At 38.4% G+C, this 19,418-nt stretch overlaps 1 protein-coding gene across 17 annotated transcripts in view; it reads right to left on the bottom strand.

The window, feature by feature from the left end:
* Window positions 1–1,700: 1,700 nt before the first annotated feature.
* RAPGEF2 (Rap guanine nucleotide exchange factor 2) overlaps window positions 1,701–19,418 on the bottom strand; it is a 288,495-nt gene continuing 270,777 nt past the window's right edge. For 8 of the 17 annotated variants that reach the window (XM_048847537.2, XM_048847538.2, XM_048847541.2 and 5 more), the window contains 9 exons: window positions 18,801–18,824; window positions 17,511–17,734; window positions 17,013–17,192; window positions 14,319–14,471; window positions 12,794–12,916; window positions 9,469–9,694; window positions 8,248–8,807; window positions 4,526–4,831; window positions 1,701–3,676 (listed from right to left, as the gene is read on the bottom strand). In XM_048847537.2, the coding sequence (XP_048703494.1) occupies window positions 3,651–3,676; window positions 4,526–4,831; window positions 8,248–8,807; window positions 9,469–9,694; window positions 12,794–12,916; window positions 14,319–14,471; window positions 17,013–17,192; window positions 17,511–17,734; window positions 18,801–18,824 (1,822 nt within the window). In that variant the 3' untranslated portion in view covers window positions 1,701–3,650. The remainder of the gene's footprint in view (window positions 3,677–4,525; window positions 4,832–8,247; window positions 8,808–9,468; window positions 9,695–12,793; window positions 12,917–14,318; window positions 14,472–17,012; window positions 17,193–17,510; window positions 17,735–18,800; window positions 18,825–19,418) is intronic. The other 9 variants (XM_048847542.2, XM_048847544.2, XM_048847555.2 and 6 more) reach the window with 5 other exon arrangements.

The raw sequence follows: 19,418 nt of genomic DNA, 5'->3' as shown, positions 1-19,418 counted from the left end.
TGGACGTTGCTTGCTAAGCATCTCCAGACTCAGGAACTTGCATATCCACATGTGGAATACACACAGGGACCAACACTCAAAGACGACGAATATTTATTATTTGTATTGCAGTAGCCCTTGGGGGTCCCAAATCAAAATTGGGGCCCCACTGTGCTAGGCACCGTACAAACATATAACAAATATTCCCTGCCTCAAAGAGTTTACAATCTAACATTTTTTCTCTCTAGTGAAATATGATTTATCTTGCCACTTCAATCCATGCTCTGTGCAAACAAACATACCACAGAGTACATTCAGCTTATTATTAGCTCGTCTTTATAAAAACTCACTGTACATCAGAGCTTCTGATTCTGTTGGAGCTAATTGATTTCTTGATTGCTATAACCAAAAGCCATCCGTAAAGAACTCAGCAACAGTTGTGGGTTAAATTTACATACCTATTACTCTTTTGTGATGGTTTCTTCCGAACGGTTGTTCTAGAGCCACCGAATAGAAGAAAGGGAAGGCATAAATTAGAGAGCAGTGGATCGGTGTAATACTGCAGTCTGACAAACATGGAGCAAAATGACTTACTTGCAAGTGAATCACACACATCACCACACCGACTGGGGGAAAATCACTGTCAATCAAAAAAATCTGTCATGATTAGTATACCCTAAGAACCAATGTTTGTAGGAGAAATATTTATAAAGTATTGAATGTAAAACAAATTTTTATTCCCTTTATGTTAATATCATAAGAAAAGTTATTACTGTGATAGCCCTGATCTGGCTTGTTGAAATTTACCCAGCAGCATGAGCCACAGATTAAGATGGATTAGTTACTGAAAAAACAACACACCACCTCCCCCTAAAAATCCAATCCTAGTTAAAATTTACCGGGCGTTAAGGGGCACATATTCCAGAGATGAAAAGTAACTGCAATGATCACTTGACTCTTACATGTCCAGTGTTCTTTTATGAAAACTGGTACTATACACATTATTTGAGCTTGAGAGGGGTGTTTTAGGGTCACATTATGAAGGGTTATAGTGAAAATCCAAACAAACCATTTTTTGCTCTTCTCTCCAAAGCAGTAACTTGCATTTGGAAATAATACTTGACTTTTTTTTTTTTTTTAAATACAAGCCAAATATAACCAATGGATAGGCTAAGAAAAAATGTTTTAAACCAGTCTCTTGTACCCAATTACAAGTAGCTTAGAGTTCACAACATCCACAAAAGAACAAACACTTGGGACATTATATAGATTACAGCATCTGGCTTTTGTTAAAAGGGACACTCTCAGGTACTTTTCATTACATGCAATAGTTTCAAGTTTCTAAGAAGGTAACATGTCTTTCCATCTTCTCCCCACCCCAAATTTTGTAAATATGGATTCACTGCCCCATGAATCTCATGGAGTCCCAAACCAACATGGCCCTCCTTATTTACCTTGCTTGTCTGTGTATCAACAGCAATGATGTCAGCAAAATCCTTGCCACTCTAATGCCTCTGCTGGCCATTTTGGTTTAGTAATGGATATACTAATTTATTGGCAACACTACAGTGGGTTTAAAAAAATCTCCACTTCAATTTTGTGCCTGTTACTTGACAGTATTCCTTAAATATTCATGTACAGTGAATTATTTTCAAAATTGAATTTGCTCAAATATGATGAACATGTAAAATGTGTAAGAATCAATATGGACTGCATTAATGGACTGTTATATTTATTTATTTTTCAGCTTCATACAAATCGGATGTAGAAGCATAAACATAGTACATTTCTACCATTTTCAACAAAAATATAACCAATATGTACAATTATTGTATTAAAAATACAAAAGGGATACAGACTCCACCAATGTCTTTCTAAAAGACATACAGGTACAAGTAGTATCAAAAGTATGAGGAAATCACCAGTTAATTGTACATTCTGCACTTGACATCACAGAGTGAACTGAGATTAGCAGTCCTATGGTCTACAATTACTTAATGCTTATATAATATTTGTGCAACTTGTGATAGAGCTAGGTTTCTGTCTTTCTATATGCACATGAGGTCCATAGCCTATATAATAAAACTGGCAAATAATGCATATTACATGTAAAATTACAAATTCATAATTGACAATGTGATATATAAGCAAATAGACAAAAGCCATGATTACAGGAGAGAGAATAATTAAATAAAGCACTGACATTGTCTGATACAGTGAAAAAACACTGCAATTTGATCTTTAAAGTTGAAGCTATTTACGTTCACCTACTGATCAATATGATCAGCTGAGTTCAATGGAAAAAAAAATCCAAGACCAGCAGTTCCTCACATTTGAGTACTACTCGGATTGGCAGCCTTCACTTTTCCGGAGTCTGTGCAAAAACAACACAAAAATAGAAGGGAAGGATCATTTCAGTCATTATAGGGTTAATAGCAGCTGTGAGCAGGTGGTTGCTACACATTGGCCTTCTCTACACATGCAGTGTTCCATAAAGCCATTAACAGTTGTGACTATTTCTGCATTGCAAAGGCTGGCGTGTCTAAATGTGTTTTTTTCATAATTTAAAGGCTCGTTTATTCCCTACTGCCAAGTCAATAGAGAGAGATTATTAGATCAGTAATAACAGCTGACATTAGCTGTGACATCCCAAATTGCCTTCACTGCAATGTTATCCAGTTAATTTTTCTCTTAAAGTAACTAACCTTCTAACCATAGTAAGACAAAAATATAATTTAAAGGTGGGGTTTACCATCTGTCTTTTTTTTTTTTTTAAACTCTGCCATCCTGTATTCCACAAGGCACAGGTATACAAATTGTATGGTACAAACTATACAAGTTGTCCTGTTTTCCTCCATCAGATAGTTGCAAGTACTTACTTCTGCACTGATGCTAGACCCATTTCAAAATACTATCTTATGATTTACAAACTTCCTAAGACTCCAGGGTGGGGCACTTTAAGAGTGGAGCTAAGTGGTCAACGAAAGGCTGTATCCTATAACCCGTTCTGCCCTGCTCAGCCATATCAGTTTTGTTTTTAGGAGCCCAGGCTGGCAACCCTACTAAAAAGTATGAAATAATACTGTAATTATTATGCAGGTGTAACATTTGCTCTCTGAACACAACAACATACAGCACTGTAACAAAGGCATTGTAAACAAGCAAACAAGCATTGTATACTTGAAGGATTTCAATGCATTTTTCTCTTTGTACGTTAAAGGCTCAATGTCGTTCGACAACTAGCGTATCTCATTATCCCAATGAGATGAAGTGCTAGGATTGTGATTAAAATCTAAAAGGAAGATTTCAAAACCCTTCCAGGCATTGGGAAATGCAGCCAGAGTTAATCATCTTGATGTGATGATCTTGGAATTTGGAATGATACTGTGTGATGTGGCAGACAGCGACAGTGGTAGTTTGGAGATTGCTGCACTGTGCATTTCAAGCAACACAGTTTGAAAAGTGCCAGGGCGATTTCTTCACAGTATTTCACATGCAAGGGGAAAGGAGGGAGGAACGGGGGAGAAGAAGCCCCATGCTGCTTTAAGGCAGGGAAGGAGGCAAACAGGTCTACCATCCTTTAATTATAGTTCCAAGGCTCCTATACTAGGGACGTCTTCTTGTGCTCTCCTTTAAGGTGGCTCACTCTGGATCCAGAAAAGCCCCAATTCTTAGACGGCAGAGACTTGTTCATCTTCTGCAAACAATAGGATGGGGGGAAAATAAATTTTAATCAGTTTAAAACTAGATTGCTATTGAATGAAATAAATTTGCTGTGTTCACACATATTCCATTCCTCTGTAAAAATTAAGCATATATTTATTTACTACAGGTAATTATTTTTCCCTCCCTTTTCCCTTAAGGTAAAATAATCTCAAAATCATAAATTCAGAGCATGCTTTGTTATTTTAAATGAAGCAAGCCAGCTTTAACTATAGAATCATCAAGAGTGTATTTCTTTGGAAATGTATTTCCAAAGAAAATAAGACATAGAAGCACCGTATCTGGGTGGGCTTGGCTTTCCCTCCTCCTGGAAAACACAACATTCAGCCAGAGACTACTAAATCTCTAATAGCTTAGTGAGGTATCTTGTGGTTGGCCCTGGTTGTAGTTGTCCACAAACCACTCCATTTTCAAATGCTTTTATTTAAATTAAAACTTCTGAGGCCGAAATTGCTTATAACAGTGTTCACTCGTGGAAATGTCAGAACATCTGTGGGCGAATTCATAAATTCTCTCAGTCACATGAAAATTTGGGGAAAAAAAATTAATGAAGCTTGAAATATTTCCTTGGTATGCTCAGCTGCAGAGGTCAATTGAATAAAGACTGCACAAAACTTCTAACTCAACATTTTTTAAATAACTGTCTTATGCCAGAGTCTAATTTAAGTTAGAAACAAAAGGTAAAAAAAAAAAAAACCCCTAAAAAATCCATAGGTGGAAAAACAATTACATTTAGGGCCAGAATTTCCAATGCATGTTAAAGTGCTCATGGACTGTTTAAATCTAGCCCTTAATTAATGTTTTGAAAACATTAGAAATTTACCATCCTCCTCTGTGGAAAACCCTTGAGACTGATAGTGAGCAAGACGTGGGTCTGACTCGTTTGGTTTGTGCCACTGAGGTTTGTTCACAGGCCTGCTAGCTGAGTGACCGTGTGATTGCTGCTGCAAAGTTGAAGTCCCCTGGGTCTCACATGTCCGTGCTAACATCCTAGACCTCTGAAGTGCTACGTTGTAATCCGGAGGTTTTCTAGTTGGATGGGAAACTCCTTCCGCAAAGTCTGCAATAGGTATTCCTACATAACCAGGGGGAGTTGGAGGTGGTTCTCGATATCGACCTTCTTTTCGTGCTGCAGAAAAATAATACACTACTATAAGAGACAGTAACTAGGGACAATATGTTCAAAACCGAATTTGAGCAATGAGAAAAAGAAATATATCGACGAAATCGAGACAAACAGGATAAGATTTAAATATTATACACATATCAACATTATATCACCTTAAAACAGAAATCATGTAAGAAATACTTTTGGTAAAACACAGTATATACAGCATGACTGTGCTTCCATCATGCAGGCAATGGTTATACTTGGCTAAGCCTCTAACTTTTAGTACAGGACAAAAATATCTTACTGTCCATTAAACTGTACATGCAATAGAATTATGCAAATTAAGTGTCGTCTCCGCTAAAACCCTGAATCTGCAAGAACTTATACAAGTCAATATAATTACCCATTGAAGTCAATGGGACTGCTCACAGCACATGAAATAAAGCACATAGGTCTCCACGGGTCCATACCTGATATACTATACTCTGGAGCTTTTAAATACTACCAATCAAGAAAAAAAGGGAGCACTCACAAATTCAAACAACTCAAGTCCCATCATCTCATTTAAAAAAATATGTAGACTGCCCAGATAAAGGAGCAATGGCACACATTCAGTTGTGAACAAAAGTCCTTGAGTTTGGAAAAATTCCCTCTGCTTATTCAGTTTTATGCTAGCTTCTTATTAAGATGTCTTTCAGGCTGCAGAAGTTGCTATACCTGCCCCACAGGTGTTAGGAACACAAATCAGATAATGAGACAAGTAGTTTAAAAACTGTGAAATTAAGCAATTGAAAAAATTTTCAGAGGTTAAAAAACCCACAGACATGAAAACTTTAGTCAGGGAGTCTAAATCTCTTTAGAGTAACTGTTTTTGTTAGGTGCATATTAATTAAGATCTCAAGAAAATCCTTTCTAAAATCAGTCATGACATGGGACAAGACAAATCAACAATGGGAAAAATCTGCATTTCCCCATTTAGGGTCTTCCACTGGTTTTGTGTCATTTACGGAATTAATTCTGTCCTTCAAATTCCTCCCGAAAACACACTTCTACTGTACCATTAAACTTTTAAAAAATGATGACTAATTATTGTTTGCAGTGCTGTTGTTTCAGTCTTGGTCCCAGGATAGCATTGGTCAATTTCCTAATGTTTGTAGATAGTTTAACTCCTTAAGGAAAGGACAGCATATGTTTGTACAGGAGCGGTTAAACTGTCAACACAGAGGATAAACAAAATGCACATATACTGAAAAAGAACTTTTAGACCTCTGCTAGAGAAGACCAACGGTAGAGTATGAACTACTGCAGTATGGTGTTTTTGAGTCTATATTTAGAAAGACTTCACAAGGGCACCAAGGTGGTCACTTTGACTCTCAATTATGAGCTTTTAAATTACAGTGTTGACACTAAACATAGAAATATTAATAAACATGTAGCCAATGCATTCATCTAGTGTGACAGAACAGATCTGTTAAACCTTTCTATTTACAGTATTTGAAAGGATGATGCATAAAGGCTGTTTCTTTCCTTCTTGTAGTTCAGAGCATGGTGAATCTCATGGAAAAAGCTCCCTCAGAATTATTTAATGTGAAATTCACCATGTTAAAATAATAGGCACTAATCTCTAACATAAGGCCAATGGTATTGAATAACTGTTTGAATAGTGGCTCTTTTCCAAATGCAATTTAGATGGAGGGAGCGTGGAAGAAATTTTAAAGAGGTTTTAAGAGTTTCTGAAACAGATTGGTATCTTAAAATCTCAAATATAACTTTCTCTCCACCAACATCAAACTATTCACTATTCTTTCCTCTGGCTTCTGTTACAAATTTTCTGTGCCTTCTCCTACCTTCACTTTCATGTGTTTGTCTCTTCCCTTCCCTCCTACTCTTCTTTTTTCTCACTCTTGAAAACATAAACCATCTTGTTTTCTCTTAACCTCTTTCCTCACTTGCCTGTTAGTGCCCAAAATCAACTCTGATGTGCTGCAACTAAACTAGCAGGTTGGTCTCACTTCACCCTACCCCCATTTGTTTCCTTGTTTTCTTTCACTTTGACCCCACTCACATCTTGTCCCCAGAATTATATGAGTGCTCCTGTTCCTGATCACAGTACTTCATCAGCTGCATAGGACCAATATAGAGTTAAACTGATATGACCATGGGAAGATTAATTATGCTGCTTCTGTGGGGAAGAGCTGTGCAAGGATAATAATAATGAAGCAGCAAGTTTCTACTGATGCTGAATTGGATGGAACTGAAATGGCTGGAATTTTCAGGCTTCTCTTATATTTCTGAAATCTTTATAAACTAGATTATTTTAGAAACAGACCTCTGAGTGGCATGGTGGGATGTTTGCTAACTTGCTCAAGAGCAGAGCCTGGAAGCACATTTGTGAAGCCTGTCATTCCACATGCTAAAGGAAACTACATGACGTGAGTAGTATTAGAGATAGGCCTCAACCAAAACATCTGTTCTCTTTCATCCTTCAAGGAAATTCAAATCTGCAGATCAAACTTTGGGGGCTGGGTCCACTGCTAAGTAATATATTTTGTCTCTGAATGGAAAGATGTTTTTCATTATGCCCTAACTACATTGTCACGCTGGCAGACCAGATAGTTCTTACGCAATGCCGTATGTTCCTTTAGGATGAGGGTAGACTGAAATGGGGGAGAGATTTGAGGGAATAAAATGGTTACAGAAACCAGCGGCCTCAGATTGGCCAAATCTATCTTGCGTAGGTAAAGAGGGTGATACCTGGACAAAAATTCAACACAACAAAAAAATATTTTAAAAAGTAACCTCACTTCCTTTAGCAAAAGGTCTGTCCTAGTGTTCCAGGTCCTTGATTTCCTAGGCACCAAGGCAAACATCTTCAAACGAGGGTATCTGAAGTTTTTTTTTTCATAGATACTAAGGTCAGAAGGGACCATTATGATCATCTAGTCTGACCTCCTGCACAACGCATTTATTTAGGGACTAAGAGTGACCCAATTTTCAGAGGTGATGAACATCCACAACTACCACTGAAGTCACAGGGACTTGTAGAGTAGAACACTGAAAGTCAGGTCACATTTAATGAGATCCCTGCTTACAGGCTTCGGTGCCTTACTCCAGTCACCCAAGCTTGAAAATGGTGATGTAAATACACTAGCATCTCAAAAAACTACCAACAGTTTAGTTGAGTTCTTAATTTTATGGCACTTGGGAAGGAAGTACAAGAGGCCACATAACTCAGGAATGAGTATCTACGTTACAAAGTGATGCTTTTCTCAGCAGCAAACACACAATTGAAGGGCAAAATTTGAGAGAAACTACAAATTGACTGTGCTTTTTGCTTTAAAAACAAATCAGATTAAAGCAAAATACTTATATAGTAAATTCACATCTATATGTAAATGAACAGGATACTTCGTGGTAAACAAAATATAACTTACCAATAAGCCCCTTTGCACTACTTGATGATACAGTTATATGAGAGGACATGGGAGCTGGCTTTGACTCCTCTGCTGTTACAGATGTTATGCTACTTGTTTCAGCTTCAATTGAAACATCCTTCCCACCCCGCCGCTTTATGGTACCTGTATCACCTTCTGAGTCCTCTCCCCAGTAGCCTGTTGAGGATGCCCAGCTTGCTCTGGACTGTGCTTGATCAAGGCCCTCCCTACCTTGACTCTGCCTGCCATATTTTGTGCCATGATCGGGGAACATCATCTGGTCCATATGACTGCCTGAGGCCCATAATCCTGCCCCATCGCCTGAACTATCGAAATGAACATGTCCAAAAGGAAGAGTCTCCCAGCTTCTCTGGTGTTGTATTGTCTGTATGTTGTCATGAGAACCGCTTGAGCAAGAAGTCCAGCTGCCGCGGCCACTGTCTGCAGCATCAAGTGAAGCGCGATCCCCCTGATCCTGTGATAGCTCTTCTGTACTGGGAGAAGAAAGCACAGTTGCTCCAGCATACAGGCCTCTATTCTCTGACAATGGTGCATATGAACTAGATGTAAAAGACAGAAAGAAAGGAAGAGAAATTTTACAATGATATCATAAGTGATAATCAGCAAATCAGAACGGTGAAACTTTCATTGCTTTACAAGCCAAGAGAATTTGATAGCTAATGAAAAACACAGTCGATACAAGCATCATCTACAGCATAGATTTCCTATATCCAAAGTTTAATGTAATCAGAACTAACTAATGACTTGGTCAATTTTGAGAACAGGGCATTATTTTTGTAAGGCTATTCTTGACAACAAAGCACGTCAGCAGTTACTAAAAAAGGTATTGATGAAAATGTGGCATACTTTGGGATTCAGTTGAAAGGTTTCCATCTGTAAAATAAGGATAATACTGTACTTAAGACACTTCTTGTCACAACACTAGCCTGCCACAGGGGTGAGGATCAGCTGTAGCATTTATAAATGCTCTAAAGGTGAAGAGCAGGTGCATGTAGTTACTGGCGCTGCTGTAGACATTAGAACAATGTGGGATTGGGTATATTTTCTCATCTGAATATAAAGCATTATAAAAACAGGGGTAATATAGAAGTGGTGACCTAGAAGGAGAGAGGGGAATTTTTCTCTCACAGAAGGGAGGAAATTTCTACAACAGATGCAGAAGAGAGTTTTTTAAAAAACGTAAATATATACAATTCCTACCCTAAGCTGTATTGATCTGGTTCAATCATGGCTCTTCTATCAATTCTCCCCACACCAAGATTAGTCTCCACAATACTGACAGAATGCCTCTGTCTCCTCTCATCATGCAGTGAGACTGGCATGGAGTCAAATGAAGAATTGCTGACAATACTAGATCTCGAAGAAATTTCACTGTGACCAGAATCTGAAAAGTTATCCACCGTGCCACTAGGAGCCAAAGTATAACCTGCATAAGGACCAGAATAACATTAAATAGACATTCTAAATTTACAACCAAAAGACTTAAACATAAGTTCAAGCATTAGCATAGATATTCAATAACAGTGCTATTGGAGCAAATATAATTATGGACACACTTCATCAAGAAGAGCAGTACTGTATGCAACAAAAATATGCAACAAGACCATCATTCAAATGCAGCTGTTTTATTTCTGAATGTAGGTTTAAAGATCAGTGGCAACATGAAATATTTGTATTTAGAAGTCTTTACAAAACTACTGCCAAATTTATCACTTCCTGTCATTTTTGGATCTCTAGAATTATATTAAAATATTTCCCTTTGTAGGACTTAATACCCAGTCTTGCAATACTGTTTATGTCTATGTATGTTAACACAGACTATGGGGGGCTTGGAACATAGGAACTGCCATGCTGGATGAGGCCAGTGGCCCATGTAGTCCAGAATCCTGTTTTCAACAGTGGGCCACTCAGGGAAAGGTGCAAAATACCTTACAGTGTTACCCTCTGTCCCTAGAGAAAGTTTCCTTCTAACTGCCAATAGTTAAAGTTTGCCTTCAGTCCTGAAGTATGAGGAATTATATTCCTTCCAAACCTTTAAGTATTTGCTATAACAACGCTGGAAATACATGTTATCTGTATAAATATCTTACCTTTTTTGAATTCTGCTATGCTTTTGGCCTCAGTTCTAACTGTAACACATTCCACAAGCTAGTTGTGAAAAATGATTTCCTTTTACCAGTTTTGAATTTACCAGCTTTCAAGTTCATATTATGAAACAAGGTGAACAGAAGATCCTAATCTACCCTCTCTTACAAAAGTTATTTTTTATCCTACCCCTTTTAATTCATCTCCTTTGTCAGGTAACCAATCCTAATCTTTTCGATCTCTCTTCATAGGAGAGTTTTTGCATTCTCTTAATCATTCCCCTCACCCTCGGCTAAACCCCCTTCCATAATTTTTTCATAACCCTTTCGGAGGTGGGGTGACCAGAACTGAACACACTATTTTAGATGAGGATTTTCCACTGAATTAGATAATGTAATTAAAGTATTTTCCTTATTCTCCATCCCATCTCTTGGTCCCATTCTAACATTTGGTTTACTTTCTTCACCACTGCCTGTATTTCCTTTGGACAAAAGAAGTCAAAACAAAGCAAGTGTTTTGGAAACACCACCATTTAAAAATGTTATTGGGGATTTCTGTTTGACGACAGAAGGTAAACAATTGTTGAGCACCTAATTCTGCTGTTTGAAATTATTTCCAATGTATATGTGTACAGTATAGAGAAGGCAAACTAACAACTTCTGCTCTCTGTCTCATATCACAATGAAATTAAGCATTTGACAACATTTAGAAAAATTCAACAGTGGCAAATTCAAAACTGATAATCCGAAATACTTTTTCACACAGTGTGGAACTCACGTGTGGAGCTCATTGCCACAGGAAGTAACCGAGGTCAAGAAAGTAGCAAGAATTAAAAAGGGATTTGACATTTCTTGTATAACCGAATATCCAACAGCATAACAGAATTACAATAATTAATGATAACAGAAATTTTGGATGGGATATTAAAGTCTCATACTTCAGGGTTTAAACCAATCTCTAACAGAGATCACGATGAGATCTATGTGGCGAAGCAGATTATTTCATATGTACGTACTGCTGCTTTCTTAAAGGTTCCTCTGATGCTTCTGGTAATGGCCACTGACAGAGACAGAATACTGGATCACATGGACCTTAGGTCTGATAGTATGGCAATTCCTACATTCCTATGTACCATTCATCTGACCTTCACTATCTATCTTATCCAAACAAGTTTCCAATGTTTGCTCCACTTATGTGAGGTGCTACAAGAGTCATTCCCTCCAAGACAAAGTCATTTACTTTAGCATGCTCCCTCATTTTGTATCCACATTTTGAGCAACAGAGTCAAGAATACTTTGAATGTAGACGATTGATCACCTCGCAGTTATGGGCTTTGATTATAGCACTGCATGTGAGATTTGTCAGCTAAACCCATCTAACCCTTTGTTTTCAGGCAGTTAACACTTCCTAGGCCATGGCTACACTAGACACCTTACAGCGGTGCAGCTGTACCGATGCAAGCTCTCTAGCCCAGATGCTCTGATGGGAGAGAGCTCTCCCATGGACTTAATTAATCCACCCCCAACAAGAGGCTGTCGTTATGTTGGCGGGAGAAGCTCTCCCACTGACATAGTGCTGTCCACACCAGTGCTTAGGTCAATGTAACTTATGTTGCTCAAAAGGGTGGCTTACTCACATCCCTGAGGGACTTAAGTTATGCCAACATGAGTGGTAGTGTACACATAGCCTTAGAAAGCTTATCCTAAAAGCAGTTCTTTAGGAAGGTAAATTATTAAAATGTAATTTTGTGATGAATGCACTATCAGCTATTATTTTTATTATAAAATATTTGTATTATTGTAGTGACCAGGAACCCTAGTCATTGTGCAAGGTGCTGTACAAAAAGAATTTAAAAGGTAGGTTAGAGGCCATTCAACAACATACTTTTGTATGTAAGCATGCAATTTTTATTTTTAGTTTGAAAATCACCATTAAGCTTCAAAGAGATTTCAGTGGAGCTACACAGTTCATACTAGCTGAGGATCTGTCCCTAACACCGTCAAATCTGATTAAAGTTAAGAAAGAAAACACATTAGTTCATGGTGCCACTAAATCTTGGAAATGCTTTGAGGTTTAGAACCATTTTCATGGATTGCTTTACCAAATATACAGTACTACACTTCCCCTCCATTCATCTGATCCCGATTCCTTTTTCAATAAATGCACTGGCCTTGATAGAATGTGATCAAATTCATATAAATTCACACCTGGCTAAAGTCTATGAGATAAATTATGCTGAGATCTTACAAAGACTCGAGCTGATCATCAAAGGATTTTCTGCATAAGAACCTCCTCTATCTCACCCTTAGAAAAGCTCACTTCAGCAGTGCTTTTGGATATGTATTTGTACTTTTGAAGGACAGACCCCTCATCCCTTTTAAAAATACTCATTAGCCAATTGTGCTTGTGATCTTTTTCCTTTTGATTTTGTAAACCCCACCTATCCTATAGGTCCGTGGTGCATTGTTATTCTTGTTACTGTTCTCACTTCCAAGAGAAGAGGAGGAACTGGTTAGATCCGACTGTCTGGAGCCATAATATCTCAGTTGATTGCCACTGCCACCTAACAACAGGATGAGAAAAGAGTTTAGATATCCATTTGACAGAGACAGGAGAGAGAGATACCCAGATGAAATGCACACAAGTTTCAATTTCTCAGCATCACAGTGCAATTCGGTGGCAGTTATTACTACAGTGAAATCTAGAGCTGTCCAAGCTCTATCACAAGACTGAGCTCTTACTCTGTGGGGCTCAACTCTGACACAGATTTTTTAATACACCTTTCTCTCATGCAGCCATTAAAATTGATTTCTATGTTATTCTGAAAAGGATACCAGGAGAAAATGACCTCGAGGTTACCTGCGATAGGAATATGCTGTATAGTGACAATCTTTTTTTTTTTTTTTAAATACAAGAAAGGCAAGTGCCTGCACTTGATCTTTTTTCTCTTAATTAACAACCAGAGCCAGTACAATGAAAAAGGAAACAGGACAGAAATTCATCAGGAGTCTTAGATCATCTTGTTTAAACTCATTTGCAGTTTTGGCCAGTCACACTGGACAGTAATCTCTACCAGTATATTTTAAGACAGTTTCTATGAAATTATTTAAAATTAACTCAGCAAAGAAAGCTTCATCGTGCAAAGCCATGTGTCAAACTTCCACCTTGATTCTTGGGATGACTAAGGTGTTCGCATAAAGGAAATGTAATGCTTTAGTGATCTGAGCCTTGAACACTCTAGGGAAAACCTTGCTGTCTTGCATGGATCCCTCTCCATCCAGCACAATTGCACAGCAGGGAGGAATGATTTTAACCTAGTAATTCCTTTAGAAATCAGCAGAGGGCTTGGTTATTATACCCAATGATGCTCCAAGGTGCCACTATGAGCTCTGAACTACTGCCCATGTATACTGCCTTTGGTAGAAGGCAACTGAAGGAGACATGTTTGTCTGAAGTAGCAGTAAGGAGAGTTGCTTAGTGTGATGGCTCCAGGACACTCTAAACCCATCCTCCTGTGCTTTGCTAACAGGATGGCTCCTGAGCATCCACTTGGGCACTACTACTCCACTCCCCTGCCAATCCTCATGTGGCAGCATAAGTAGGAAAAGATTTCACCCTTAGGGCTTATCTCGACACACAGGTAGCGTGCGGCAAACTGTGATGTAAATCTACAGTGCGCTAGTCTGCTGTATGCTAAATGTCGGTCTGGACCATGCTACCACACACTGAAAGGGCACTTTGACTTACTCTGCTTTGAGATGCAAGTAGATCCGTGTGCACTAGTGAACTTTTAGTTTGGTAGCAGAGTCCACATGAACAGTCAGTGTGCTGTAGATTTACACCCCAGCTTGCTGTGCACTAATTGTTCATCTAGACAAGCAATTTGTCTCCAAGATCCCCTCATAGTTATTTCTAAAGCCTGCAGGTTTCAGGAAAAGGAATGGATAGTGTTGCACATCTTATACCTTTCCTTGGAGAGGTCTGTGGTGATGTGGGAGGAGAAGACAACTGTGAAGATGCATTTGATATTGTGTCTTCAGCTTGTTTCTTGTGACGGTCCAAACTTCCTTCTTCAGACAATGAAAGAATTTTCTTTAAAGCTTGTGGGGAATTAATGCCTTTAAGGAAGAATGAATGAATTTATGTATTTATTAAGCCATAAATATATACATCTGTTAATTTTACAGTGTGTTATAGGGACACTGTAAAGATAAAATATTTATCTTCCTTGAGTTACTAATACCACTTTTACCAAAGCAATCACTTCTATATCTGACCTATCAGTTCTCATCCTCACAGGAAACCTGCACAATACTTTCAAAAGATGAGCCTGGGAGCTTAAATTCATAACTTCACTAGACACTAAAAATCATGGACTGAAAAGAGACACTGGATTTATGGCTTATTACAACTATCTACAACTCACTAACAACCCTTCCAGCTGCTCCCCTTTAGCCCCTCCCTGCTTTCCTTTCCTCCCTGTCACTTGAAGGGAGTTAACAGGCCACTTCACCTCGAATGTTCCCTTGAAACATGTGTTAACGACTTATGCTAAACGATCTGTTCCATCTTGTATTCAGCTGTGACACACTGATTATGGCTATGTCTACTCTAGCACTTTTATTGGTAAAACTTACATCACTCAGGGTTGTGCAAAAACAAACCCTTGACCAACGTAAGTTACAATGACAGAAGCACCAGTGTGGACAGCACTATGTTGGTGGGAGACAGTCTCCCGCTGACATAGCTACCGCCGCTTGTTGGGAGTGGCTTTATTATGCTGATGGGAGAGCTCTCTCCCACTGACATAGAGTGGATACATAGAAGACCACACAGCAGTACAACTGTGCTGCTGTAAGGTCTCTTGTGTAGATATAGCCTAAGTTTCCCAGAACTGAAGAATAGCTCTGTGTAACTCAAAAGCTTGTCTCTCTCACCAACAGAAGTTGGTTCAATAAAAAAAAAAAATTACCTCTCCCACCTCATCTCTCTAATACCATTTTTAATAAAATCTAAAATAAAAAAATTAATTTACTCCTCTCTATTTACACTGTGTTGTTTATTTCTGTATTTTACTCAGCTTGGACAATGAAATTGGACCACTCTGTTTCAGATTCCAATTCACATCTACTAGCAAAATATTGCTGTGTCTGGGTTTCCACCCGTTCACTGAAAAGATTCTTGTAACTCATGTTCCAGAATATCTTCTGTGCAGATCTACCACCTGGGAGAGGAGTATGATGAGTTCTGGGAGATCAAAACTAGCAAATGGTGGAGCTGTACAAAATCCCTCAGAGACTCCAATGTTTATTGAAAGGTTACATAACAGGACCTCAGCTGCTCTTCAGTTGCTTCGGCTATTCAAAATAGCTTAGAGTATCACCAAAGAAAGTGATGCCGGAGGTTGGGCAAGTGAACACCTGGTGGGGCAATATATTCCTAGAGTAGGCTTTCTTCCTTTCTCCTTTGAGAACTGTCTCTGCACAAACTCTAGACTTTGGGAGACTAGCAGTAACAGCTCCTAGGAAAGACCTAGAGGGCAAAGACTGAAGAACTGCTCTCTTGAAACAAACATCAAGTTTGCCGATTAAAAGTGCAGACTGATCTACATGTGACAGCTTTGCAAATTTCAGGGGTGGAGTTATTTTTTCAAGCATTCTACAGAATTTGCATTTGATCTAGAGGACTGCAGTGTTGCAATCAATAATCCAGAATTATTTGATTAACACAGTTTATTTGATCCTCTAGACAGCAGAATCTATAGAACTAGCCTAATACTACATTATTTCTTGTTCACTTGGTTTTTCTAAATCCCTCTTTTGTAGCTTAAACAATAGGTGTGAGAGACCCTAACAGCAGGTGGAGACAGAATAGAGCAACGTTTGTGGAAAATCACTCCCTGTATAAAGAGGATAGCTATCCTGCTTAGAAACAAACCTGAGAATATGTTTTTAATTCAAATTAAATAAGGAAAATTTCAGACGACTTCATAACACTGCAACAGGATGCCCTCTTTAGCTGCCAGAGAGAGATTTGGAGAAATCAAATTATTTATAAGAAACTACCATTCTCCTGTTTCAATCTGTAGCATCCCAAACAGTGCAACTTTAGCACTGCAACAGAAAAAGATTTGGGGGAACGTGGTGGTGAAGGGCAATTGTCAAATGAAAAAGTTAAAAACTACAGCCCACATTTTCAAAGTGATTAGTGACTGGGGGTACTCAACTTGACATACCTTGGACAGGCCTGATTTTTTGGAGGGCAGATGCTCAAGACACTTTTGAAAATCAGGCCCCTTTATGGTATCTCAGATTGATCACTCAGAAATGGAGGCAAGCAAAATCATTAGTGACTTTTGAAAACTTAAGCCCAAGGCTCCAGTGCACCAGCCAGAAGAGCAATTATCACCAGGTGGAAACAAATCTACAACTGAAAAGGATAAGCCAACCAGACCCTTTACTAGGAGAAGTTTTCTCCTGTTTATCTGCTATTAGGAGGATTTATATATGCTGTCTAAACTGACAGAGGGATAACTGAGAGCACTAGCTTGAACTAAATGTTACAATATTTCACCAGTTCAAAAGTACGCCTGCTTGAACTATACAAAGAAACATCTAAACATTTTTAACGAAACCCACCCGCCCCCTCATTTCACTTACCAAATGGTGGGAGGTCTTTGACTGGTACTTTCTTGCGAGAGGGATAGAGGGACACAGCAGGGACCTGCAATGCTTGGTTTATTTTATGCTGCTGCTGCACCTTCTGCTGAATTCCTGCCCTAGGTGCCACTGGTGACGTTTCCTGTTTCCCAGACCGTTTGTCCCCTGGATTCTTCGGTACTTTGCAATAAATGGAAGAAACAAGGAATTAACTATTTCAGCAGTTTAAGTGGAAGGTTCAAAACTTCTGATTTTAATTAAAAGGAGCTCAGATACAACAATTAGGAGTGCATATTTATTTAGAGAGGCAAAAGAAGGGAGAGAGCTTTAATTCCTTTAAAACACATATTGTTTTTAATTATAAAATCTTTGCTGACCTTTACGCATAACAGAGCTCAGAAAACAGACATATAAGTGACAGGAAGATATAGCCCAGAAGTTAAGTTACATGCAGATATAAGCAGCTATTTATAATGCTTATTTAATGAAAAAGCTCACATGTGTTGGTGGCTGGCTCACACTGCAGAGACAGTGTCTGGAGGCTCTCTTCATCCATTTCCAGGTCCAAGTTAGAGAGGTACTGCTTTACTTTTCGTGCCATCTGAGCATCTTCATACAGTTTTTTGGCATTGAGAAAGGAGCTGCGACGTACCCGCTTTTTGTGTCCCCCTGTTTGTGCAACATCTAGCACTGCTGCATTTGTACTGCCCTGGCTGAGAGACCTGGAGTGAAGTGGGAAAGAGGAGGAAAGAGAGACTTAGTCCAGCAAAGTATCACTTCATGAACTGGAAACATGCAAAAGGTTGCATGAATGTCAGTCTACGGTCAAAGCTTACATGCCTCATTCCAGTAAGTCAAACAAACAGCTATAATAGACAGAAGATGAGGATCAAGAAATCTCTTCACTTGGTTAAAAATAATAATTTATGTATAATTAAAATAAAATAAGTTCCTGGAACCTATTCTACTCCAACTAGGCAATCTCTCTTCTCACATCTAGAAAAGCATTCAAGATAGCTCCCTCACATAAGTCAGCTACTGAGAAAGTTGGAGCATTAAGAAAAGCTCATGCAGCAAGACAACGCTGACAGACAACTGTAGCTGAGCCTCCAATTTAAATACAAATTATCTAGAAACTGTCTTCAACACAGTGTTAATCTGGGTTTATAAAAACCTCAATTTCAATAGTAATGAAGAAAAAAAATCTTTTTCTATTCCCTAACTTGAGTATGATGAGCTTTTTGTTAAACGAATGATCAATTAGTTAATGAGGAAATAAACGTCATGCATTTCAATTTGTGTATGTATATATGGAAGCTATTTGTGGCTTCTGATTTGTTAAGAGTAAAAAATGGAGGCTGGATTTAGAGTGAAAATATAGTTAGTTGAGCTGTAAAAATCATGGTACTTCAATTTTTAATATCAGTGGATTTCATCTTCACTCATTTATCAGGCATATGTAAATTTTAGTTGTACAGCTATCCCCATACTATTTTGGAATTTCCTTTCTATTACAAGCCAGACTGGTTATATTAAAGTCAATTTTACTGTTGTGTTAAATAAACAACCCTTCCCCAAATCACACTCAGAAATATCTGTAAATAGTTTCACAGCTCTTGTGTTTTTGACCTCAAAAGCAAAAGCACCATTGGATTAAACTTATTGTAAGTACAAAAGGGTTAAAAGAAAAATGTCAAAGCATCAGAAAATTAAAGATAGCAAGTAGAAAAACAATGCAAATGGTCAGAAAAGAATGTTTGTCCGTGTGCGTTGTCTCCAACCACTTACCCCAAACTCCTCCATTTCTTCTTCCTGCAAGTGAGAGCCATGAAGAGTGAAGCATGGGTTTAGGAAGAGATAGAGAAAGATCACAAGCTCAGAAAGAAAAGACCAGACCTCAGGACAAGCAGTACTAGAAGCCCACAAACACTAAAACAGACTTTTCTCAGGCGCACAGTTGGATATTAAAAACTCTTCTAGTTCAGATTAAGCGAGAGTGCATTACGCTGTCTCTACACAAAACCAAACAGCAATCACTCCACATTCTCCTGCACCATTGATTTATGCTGACATTCAAATATTCCTATTTGTAGTAAACTGTGAGCAATTTAGATTGTCCTGTGCATCAACATTTCATACAATAAACTTTCCTCTACTACAGTATATAGTGAAATCGAATATCTTCATTCAGACTATGAATTGGTGGGATCTCATCATGCAATCAGGCAAATTGGCTATCAGTGGGAGAACATAAAACACTGTTCCCTCCATGTTAAGATCTAGAATTACTTTCCTTTTTAAAGCCGGTTTTAAAATGTGGATACAGTACATAACTGTGATTACCCAAAAGTGGTACAAGGTAGTGAATGAGACATCGTACATCTAAAATGCTGCAATACAACCAGT

Source organism: Caretta caretta, chromosome 4, assembly GCF_965140235.1.
Source record: "Caretta caretta isolate rCarCar2 chromosome 4, rCarCar1.hap1, whole genome shotgun sequence".
NCBI lineage: Eukaryota > Metazoa > Chordata > Testudines > Cheloniidae > Caretta > Caretta caretta.
This window is presented reverse-complemented; position numbering and strand designations above follow the sequence as displayed.